The sequence below is a fragment of the Lipotes vexillifer genome, unplaced genomic scaffold, assembly GCF_000442215.2.
Source record: "Lipotes vexillifer unplaced genomic scaffold, Lipotes_vexillifer_v1.1 scaffold514, whole genome shotgun sequence".
NCBI classification, from domain to species: Eukaryota; Metazoa; Chordata; class Mammalia; order Artiodactyla; family Lipotidae; genus Lipotes; species Lipotes vexillifer.
Window position 1 is genome coordinate 1,280,274 of NW_006789975.1, and position 9,841 is coordinate 1,290,114.

At 58.9% G+C, this 9,841-nt stretch overlaps 1 protein-coding gene across 1 annotated transcript; it reads left to right on the plus strand.

Moving 5' to 3' along the window:
• The first annotated feature begins 8,822 nt into the window (after positions 1 to 8,822).
• On the plus strand, positions 8,823 to 9,841 carry PRR7 (proline rich 7, synaptic). Its single transcript, XM_007463102.1, is given in 3 exon segments — positions 8,823 to 9,234; positions 9,458 to 9,638; positions 9,640 to 9,841. Coding segments are annotated over 3 exon segments (795 nt in total).

Below are 9,841 nucleotides of genomic sequence, written 5' to 3' on the forward strand. Positions count from 1 at the left end.
AATGCCTTTGAGCTCAAGCCTATTTGTTTTGAGGTTCTGTCACTTGGAACCCAAAATGCCCCAGCCAACATGATGGTGGAGGATGTTTTTGGATGACCACCCTACGCATGGTGGAGAATTTGGACTGGAAACAAAGAACCCAATTAAGAGGCTGATGGACAGTCAGGTTCAGACTCAGCCTAGGTAGCGGGGCCCTCACTAGAGCTCACCTCTGTTCCCTGGGGATAAGCAGGGTCCGTGAAAGCCAGGGCTATGGATCCAGCACTAGGTTTTCCCTGTGCTACTTCTTACTAGACATGTGGTAGTGTGTGCTGGGAACACAGTGGGAAGGGCCGTGAGTTGGGAGTGGGCTATGTATTTGTGAGTTGGAGCCACATTGGGGTGCCTGCCTGCTCCAGCCCCTGCCCACTGCGTGTGTGCGGTACCTGTCAGGATGTGGCCAGGGCCTGGACATGTGTGCGTTCTCCGGGTTGAGGTAGGTAGGTAGGTAGGTTCGTTCTCCATCTCAGCTCCTTGGCTGAGCATCCTGTGTGCTCAGCCGACGACGGTGTGCACCGGGTCTGCTAGCGTCTGCCGGGTCCGGACAGCCTGTTGCCAGGAGCTGTAAGGCGTGGCGTGGGCATTCCCTGTGCAGGGTGAACCCGGCGCCCTGCCTGCCGAGTCTCGGTGCGGCAGGTGGGTGCCGGGTCCTCAGCCTTTCGCTCCCGGGACAGCATACTCGGCGACGACTGACTGGGGGTGGGGGCCCTCTGCCGGCGGCCGCGCGCGCGCACGCCGGGCTCGGTACGCGCCGTGTACGCGCCCGTGCGCGCGCCCCGCGGCTCCAGCCCAGCTCTCGGAGCCGCCTTCGCTGCCACAGGCTGCTCCCTGGGGCCGCCGCCGCCTCCCCCGGGTCGCGGGCTCTGTCCGCGCGGCCCGTGCCGCTCGCCCCGAGCCAGGAGGACGAGCTCGAGGAGGATGCCTGGGCCCGTGAGTACCGCGGTGGCGGGCCGGTCGGGTCCGGAGCGCGGGCGGAAGATGGTCCCGGGGCTAAGCCCCTCCCCGCGGGCGGCTCCGCGCCCTGGCCCCGGGTCGCCGCCCCGGACCCCCGCCCCGGCCAGCCCCTCCCCCAGCCCGCACCGGAGGAAGGGAGGGAGGCAGGGAGAGAGAGGGAAGGCGCCAGTGAGCCAAGAAGCGGGAGCAGGGCGCAAGCCGCCGCCGGTTCGCTTGGAAACGGTTGCCACAGCAACCGGGTTGCGCTCCCCGGCAACGCGGCTGCAGGGCGGCGACCCCCTATCCCCGCCCCCACGAGGGGCCGAAGCCCCTGGGGACTCTCCCTCTCGCGGTGGGGGGAACTTCGACCCTCTGGCCTGTCTGGGTGTTCCTGCCTCCACAGCCGTCGAGGGTGGGGGTGGGGGGTGAGCGGCCCCGTGGGCAGGAGCTGACTCCCACGTGGCTGCAGTCGTCGCAGCAGGGCTCCTGGGGTGGCAGCAAACGTGGGGGCGGGCCAGCCCCTGGGCCAGCCACGGGAGGAGGAGGCATGGGTCCGGGGTCTGTGCCCGTCACCCCAAACCCAAACACCACCACCACCACCACCCGCCAGCGAAATGGCCTGACCCGAGTTTGGTGCCCCAAAGGCGATGGTCCCTACCAGGAGAGATGAAAGACGCTCGCATCCCTCTTCCTGATGGCCAGAGCATGTGCCGAACCGTGGCTTGGGCCCGCGGTGGGTCTCAGCTCCTCTTCTCAAGCCACCATTCTCCGGGAAGGGGTGGAAGGAGCGTGGGCAGTAGCAGAGGAAAGGACACTGCTGACCCAGGGAAGCTGAAGCCCAGGCCAAATAGAAGCACCCGACCCCCTGTCTGGATCACAAGTGTCCCTTTCTTGTCTGAGCACAAAGCCCAGACTGTGCTGGGTGGTATGCAGGTTGGCCGGCAGGCAGGCCAGCGCCACATGGAGATGTCCTGTCTTCCAGGGGAGCTCCTCTGAGAGGAGAATGGCCGCTGAGTCAGAGGAAATGACCTCTGGCTCCCCTCCCAACCTCCCCTCAGTGGATAGCGTGCTGGGGGAGAGAAATGGCCCTCCTGCCAGCTCTCCCGGGCCTGACTCAGCAGATGCCAGCCCCAACCGCAGGCCTTGGACCCAACATCCCAGTGACCACAACCACCCTTGGGTTTCCTTTCCCATCCAGGGAGGTCTCCTAGGTACCAGAGGTGACCATTACCTGGGCATGTGAGGCCTTGACATAGATGCCCTTAGATGGGTGGTATCCTAAGCCAGGCCTGAGTCTCCCACAGGCAGGAGTACCTTTGGAATTACTCACAGGCTCCTTTCATTCTGTTCCTGCTCTGTGTGAGACCTGTGCTGAGCACTCTGCATCAATGATCTCCTAGTCCTTACAACATTGTGCAAGGTAAGTTTATTGTCCCCATTTTAGAGATGATGACTCCAAGGCTCAGGGAGGTAAAATGACTTGCTCAAGGTTGCACAACTAATAAGTGGTGGAGCTAGGTTTCCAGTGCAGGTTTCTCTGCTGGCATGGCCCCTCTTTGCTATGGTATTGCTACATAATATCTCTTGTGAGCCAGGCGGAAAAGAACTGTAGAGCCTTCTAGAGGAGCATTCTTAACCTTCTTCTGCATTCCTCCAGTGAGGAAATGCCCTGTCTTTTAGGCCTTGGCACACCTTTCCTTCTTCCAGCAAAATCAGCCAGATTCTTGCCCCCAGTTGCTCTGTAGGACTGTGCTATGGCTGGGTTGCCTCCTTTCCTCCCTCCTTCCATTTTCTCTCTCTGAGGGAAGCTGAGCAGTGAGGGCTACCTCAGTCCCCTGGGAAACCCCCAAGGCCCTATTCCTTGGTTTGTGGGCTCTGTGGCCTGGTCAGCTTGCAGCCCTGGCTGTAGCATAAGGAATTTAGCAATGATGGGCCCATGCACTGCTGGCCCCTATAGGTGCTCAGTCTAGCTCAGGGGTTAGAAACCCAAATGCCTCCAAGGCCCAGGTGGACTAGGGCACTAATCAGCTGCAGTCTGTGTCACCATCTGAGAATGTGGACTTGGTATGACAAGGTTGTCCAGTTTTCAAGTTGACCCAGAAATTTATGTAAAATCTCCTGGTTTTTAAATCTTGGCAACTAATCATATTTTTTAAAAATGATTATGGGCCAACAAAACATGTCCATGATCTGTGTCCAGCCTGAGAGTCACAAGGCTGAGATCTCTAGTCCAAGGGAAAGTGATGGCAGTTTTTGCTAGACCATCTCCAGGCTTGCGTAGTTGTAGTTCCATGGGCCAGTTTCCACATTTGAGCCTCTTGAGGCTGCAAGGTGCTGGCATTTGGTTTGTCAAGTGCAGCTGTATATGCTGGTGTATTTTCACATCCCCCATCAGTTCTGCTTCTACCTTGGCACTGCCAGGCAGGTCTCATCGTCTCTGTCATACAGGTGAAGAAACTTCAGCTCAGGTATGGGAATAGCCGGGATGGGATTACACAGCCTGGGCAGGGTATAAGCAGGATTTGAACTCAGGGCTCCCTGCTCAGTGCTCTGCGTGTTCACCAGGCTGCCCCTCAAAAGAGGGTATAATCACCTCCACTTCCCCCCCAGCAACCCCCGAGGTGTGGCCAACTCCCTTGGAGGGGCAGGTCTGAGTACAGTAGACACCAGCCTACTAGGGCCCCAATCTCTGTTGTCCTGTTTGCAGTTTCGCAAGCCCTGGGTTCCTGGCATTGTGCTGAGGTTGGATCACAGAGATGCTGCCTGCAGGTGAGGGTGTCAAGCCAGTACCTTGGCCTCGCTGGAAATGAGGTTCTGGCCAGCTCCACGCCTGGCCGACTGTGGCAGCTGGGACAGTTGCCATCATCTCTCTCTGGTTTCAGTTCATTTGTCTTGGTGTGGGAGGAGTGTAAAAATGTCACCAATGCCTCCCTAAAATGGCCTTCCTGCCAGGACAGTGGGCTTTACAGTCCCCTGGATTTCATAAGCCCACAGGCTATGTGGGCCTATACTGGCCCCAGCTCCCTGCCTGTAGAGTGGGGATGGCAGCAGCTCCCTCCTCGCTGAGGTAATGAATCTAGAGAGGTTAGCAGGGGGCTTGGCACATGCAGGGCATGCAGGACAGGTGAGCGGTCACCTTTCCTACCCCACCCTCATTCCACACACCATACTCTCCCACTTCTCTCCTCTGTCCCCTGGCCTGAATGCCTATTCCTTCACTTGACCAGCAACTCTGGTGTCACATCCACGGCTTCCCCTTGTGACCCAGAGCCCCTGTTGCCTGGGATTCCTTCTTTCCACTCCAGAGCCCCTGGTACACATCTCCACGTAGACTTTTCCTTTTATTCACATAGACATATGCACCCTCAGCTTGCTTACAAACCTCCCTGTGAGGGCTGAGAGCTGCTTTCTCAGTGACATTTTGGTGAATGGCCAACATTTCCCAGGAATGAACTAGATGCAGACCTAGCTCTTGAGGTATTCCTTGTCAGACAGCTAAAAGACCAAACAGGTAACTGGACACCTCCAGTTACTCCTTCAACAAGTGGTTTTTGAGCTACCGTATGCCAGATGATCAAGGCAGATGCAGCCCTCCTGTTGGACACAGGCCACTACAGAACACTGTGATTGATATCGTTGGACTTCTCATCCAGCCCTGCAGGGTGAGGTAGCTGGAGGCTGACACGTCCAGGGAGGTAACGGGTGAGGCTGAGGAGCATGCGCTGGGGCGAGAGCAGCGAGGCTGTGTAGCAGCTGGGTTCAGGAGCGGGCCAGGGGGAAATGGACAGTGTGGAGAGTGGCAGGCCAGGCAGAAGTACAGCGTGGAAGTAGAGAGAGTGGTGGCAAGCACGGTAATGGGGGCCCAGGTGAGAGATGACAGTGACCTGACCCAGCCAGCTGCGGTGGGGGGACAAAAGGAAGTGGACAGATGAAGACACACTATACTGAGGGTTAAAAACAACAGGATTTGGCAGATGGTGTAAACGGTGGGCCCTTTGCTGAGATAAAAGACCCAGCAGCAGATCTTTGGGGTCTAAGGTTAGGGGGCCGCGGTTCTCCCTACAGAGGAGTAATGTGGGAGGTGCCCACAGCAGTGCACCAGGCCCTAGAGTAAGAGATCTGTGTGACCTTGGGGGTCATTTAATCTCTCTGAGCCAAGTGTTCTCATCTGTCAAGTGGGCAGAATGCTCACCTAGTTTATAGGGTGACTGAGGGAACTCTCTGTGGCGTCCAGCCCGGGGGCACACACCTCTGCACCCCCAGCTCCGAAACTGTGGACAGCAGTGCTCATGTTTGTTGGGCATCTCCAAGCCCTTTGTATGGATTAGCTCACTCTTCTCCACGGCCACTGACAAGGAAACTGAGACAACATGTCACCCTCCAGCTCTCACTCCCATCCCCTGCTGTGCTCCCAGTGAGTGTGTGGCCTAAGAAAACCCTACAAAGTGATACACTCACAAACTCCACAAATAAACCAAGATGGAATCCTGAAAAACGTCCAAATAACCTGCAAAAAGGTAAGAAAAGAGAATAAGGAAACAAACAGAAAACAAATCATAAAACGGCAGACTTAAGGATGAGTCTGGCCAAAGGCTCCGCTCCCAGCACACAGCTGGAGTTGGTATTTACTAGGGACCAGGCGTGTGTCTGAAGGGGATAGGGAAGGTGAGTGGCTGTGAGCAAGAGGCAGGGTCTGAGTTTGAAGGGCGCCCCAGACCCGGACAGGAGCATGCACAGGCGTGAAGGGATAAAGGAACAGCCCTTTGGAAAGGCTTTGAGAAGCTTGGCTTGGTCAGGAAGAGCACTTGGAAAAGCCTGAATTAATTCCTTGACATTTATATATTGGGCAACTACTGTGGGTTAGATGAGATATTACTGAGCAACTCCTATGGACCAGACACAGGGCAGGAGGGAGGCTCAGGCAGGATTCCTGCCCTCTGGGCCTGTTGGAGCATCAGGGTGAAGCAGCAGCCCAGGAGGCATTGTCCCGCCCCTGCCAAACTGGACATTGGAGCCAGTGTGGGGGTCAGAGGGCCAGCTCAGCTGTGAGAGCTTAGGCAGACTTCCTCTCTCAGACCCACAGAGGCCAAGTCTGTAAAATTCAGCAATAGTTCCTGCCTGTCAGCTGGAGTTTAGCTAAATTAGAAATAAAAATACCCACCAAGGCTTGTCTACTGTGTGTCAGGCCTTGTTTTGGGCCCCTTCCACACAGAATCTTATGTGATCTTCAATGCTGCCTTCTCACTGGGGGTCATGCCCATTTGATAGATGAGACAGGCTGAGAGGCAACAGTGGCACCCAGTGGGTCTTGGCTGTGGCCTGTCCCAGTCCTCCTAATGCCCAGCGAGCTGAGCTGGACCCCTCAGGGCACAGTCCCTGTCCTTTGTTCCTTGTTAACCCTAGAGCTGCCATTCCATCTCTCCTTCACCCTGTAGCCTTTCCCACTGTTGAGATGAGGACTGGTTGCCAGAAGCACCAAGTTTTGGTGGGAAGGAGTAGGAAGGCGCGTTTTGGCTACAGGCTGGCCAGCCTGGCCAGTGTCCCCACGACTGCCAAATCTCCTGTACTGAGTGCTCACGTGCATTTATTTACATCTCACTCATCACTTAGGGGAAAGTGTTTCAACACAGACTTTGGATTCACACTCAGGCTAAATCCTAGCTCTTCCACTTATTAGCTGTGTGACCCAGGGCAAGTCACTTCCTTCTCTTAGACTGTCTCATCCATCAAATGGGCATGACCCCCAGTGAGAAGGTGGTGTTGAAGATTGCATTAGATTACTCTGCATGGAAGGGGCCTAGAATGAGGCTTCACACAGTAGACAATCCTTGGCAGGTATTTTTATTTCTAATTCAGCTAAACTCCATCACCTCCAGCCCCAGAAGTGCTTTCCTGACCCAGAGCTGTTCCTACTTTGCAGGCCAAGGAGCCCCCTAGTTAGGGCCAGCTTCCTCAGAGCACTCCTGAAAATTCCTGTGGGCTCAGGAAAAGGAGAATAACAGATTTAATTAACTCCCAGTGACTGGCAGCATCGTGTTTTTATCTGGGCTGCGTCACCATGGCAGCCTCATGGTGGGGTTGTCGAGGGGGCGGGTGGAGCTATTGTTCCTGCCATTGTGTGTTCTGGAACACAGGCCCAGGAGAAAGGGACTGGCACGGGCACCAATGGCACATGGCACAAAGCAGTCACGGAGTCAGAAAGGAGCCATCTGGGGGAGAAGTGTGGGGTGGCCTGTGTGGCCTGGCTTCCCCCCAGCTTGCTCTCAGACCAGTCTAAGTCAACTTAATGTGGGGTCCCCAGCTTGGGGCTCAGGCTCACTGTGGCCCCCAGAGCTGAATGCATGTGTGCCTTGGTTGGGCATGCTGAGGATGGGGGGGGTCCATGGGGCTCCTGGAAGAGACCCACAAAGTAGTTCAAGCAGCAGCACTCTCCCACCCCAGGCTCGGGTTTTGTGGCCAGACTTGGGTTCAAATTATGGAAACGTCAACTGCCATCCACACAGCTAATTGTGTAAAATCTGTAAAACAGGAATAATTTGTTACCCCAAAGGGTTGTATGTGAAAGCCCCTGGGTATAAGGCAGTCAGGAAGGGGTCATTCCTGTTCTGAGGGGGTGGTGAACAGTCGCCTGTCCCTCCTCAGTTAGGGCTCCCTCCTACATACCTCTTAGGATGCAAGGTTCCCCTCTCAACCCTGGCTGTGGAGAGGAGATGGAACTAGAGGTGCCCATCTGGAGTGATGTGGAACCAGGTGGTACCGATTACTTGAGCTAATTTTCCTACCCTCTGCAGAGAGGGAAAGGAATTGGGGGAAGAGACATGGCGGCCTGGAGCTAGAAAGGCAGGGCCAAGTGGGGCTGCGCATGGGTAAGAGGCTGAGGAAGCGGAGACGGAGCTGGGATTCAGCGAGCGGAGGCGCCTAGAGTAAAGGAAAAGAGGGGACGGCCCACGCTCGGCGGCGCGTTGGGCTCAGACAAAGGCTGGTAGCACGCAGTAGCCGCGGGAACCACCCGCCCGATCCCCCCCTACAAGAGCTGAGACAACCAGGAAGCGGCGGTGCGGTCCGAAATGTTACACGCTTTGAACATCCAGGGTTGGGAGCGGATACAAGGCCTAGGGCGCCAGGGGCTGCCAGGTGTGTATGCATAGGGCTGAAGCTGGGCACCGGGCGGGCTGCTTGTGGGGCCTAGGAGGTGGACCACCTTTTCTCCGCCGCAAAACAGCTGCGCCATGGCTCCCCTTCAGCGCCTTGGGAGTCTGCCTATGGGCCTCTCAAGCCCTTTCGTAGCTGGGGTACCCTGCACCCCAGGGATGCGGATGGCGAATCTCCCGGTCGCACTGAGGTCGAACCTGGCATTCGCGCGCCCCCTGCTGGCCTGCCTGGAGTCACCTCGGCTGGGAGGCGGCGGCGGCCGGGTCTCAGATACGGGAAAGCCCTACGGGGGAAACCTCTGAGCGTGACGTCATCCGGGTGACGTCACCGGCCCCCCGCGGAGTGCGGAGGTTCCGTAGAGGAGGCTTCCCCGGGATTGCGCAGGGCACCGGCGCGGGCAGGGAAGTCGTCCGGGGCTACAGCGCGCCTTCACCGCGCCCTGTGTCTGTCCCACAGGTCCCGCGCGGCCCCGAGTGAGGCCCGCCAGCGTGCCTGTCGGCGCCATGGGAAGGAGCGGGTGCCGCTGCTGCTGCTCCCTGCCTGCGCGCGCACGACTTGAACCCAGCTGCGGGCAGCCCCCGGCCGCGGGTCCCCGAGTGACGCTGGAGGCATCTGGGAGCTTGGCGCGGGCCCGGGGCCACGTCGAGGAGCCCATTGTCCAGTGAAACAGCCGAGGACCCGCCGCCCGCGCCGCCGCCATGGTTATGTCCCAGGGCACCTACACGTTCCTCACGTGCTTTGCCGGTTTCTGGCTCATTTGGGGTCTCATCGTCCTACTCTGCTGCTTCTGCAGCTTCCTGCGCCGCCGCCTCAAACGGCGCCAGGAGGAGCGGCTGCGTGAGCAGAATCTGCGCGCGCTTGAGCTGGAGCCCCTTGAGCTCGAGGGCAGCCAGGCCGGGAGCCCCCCCGGCCTGGCGCCCCCGCCACCACCTCACCGCGGCCGTCTCGAGGCGCCGGCGCACGCCCACCAGCACGTGCACGTGCACCCGATGCTGCACCACGGGCCCGCGCAGCCGCACGCGCACCCGCACGCACACCACCACGCGCTTCCGCACCCACCGCCGCAGCACCTATCAGTACCGCCGCGGCCGTGGAGCTACCCGCGCCAAGGTAAGTACCGACCTCCACCAGAGGGCAGCCTGGGCCACTAGGGTGGGCGAGGCCTCGGCAGGGGGCGGGCTCGCTGCTTGCCCGCGGGGCTTCCACAGGACAGCCTCCTTGAGAACCTAGGAGGAGGGAGCGGGCTGGGTCTGGGGTTGGCGGCTGGCCAAGGCCTCTGCGGGAGGCTGAGGACGGAGAGCCTCACGTCCTCGGACCGCTTCCCACTCCGCAGCGGAATCGGACACGTCCAAGCCACCGTGCTACGAAGAGGCGGTTCTGATGGCCGAGCCGCCGCCGCCCTACAGCGAGGTGCTCACGGACACGCGCGGCCTCTATCGCAAAATTGTCACGCCCTTTCTGAGCCGCCGCGACAGCGCGGAGAAACAGGAGCAGCCGCCGCCCAGCTACAAACCGGGGCTACACGTCGGCGCTTCACCTGCCCAGTGCCCCGCGGCCCGCGCCGCCCTGCCCTGCGCTCTGCCTGCAGGCGGACCGCAGCCGTCGGGTCTTCCCCAGCTGGACCGACTCGGAGCTTAGCAGCCGAGAGCCACTGGAGCACGGAGCTTGGCGCCTGCCGGTCTCCATCCCCTTGTTCGGGAGGACTACAGCCGTATAG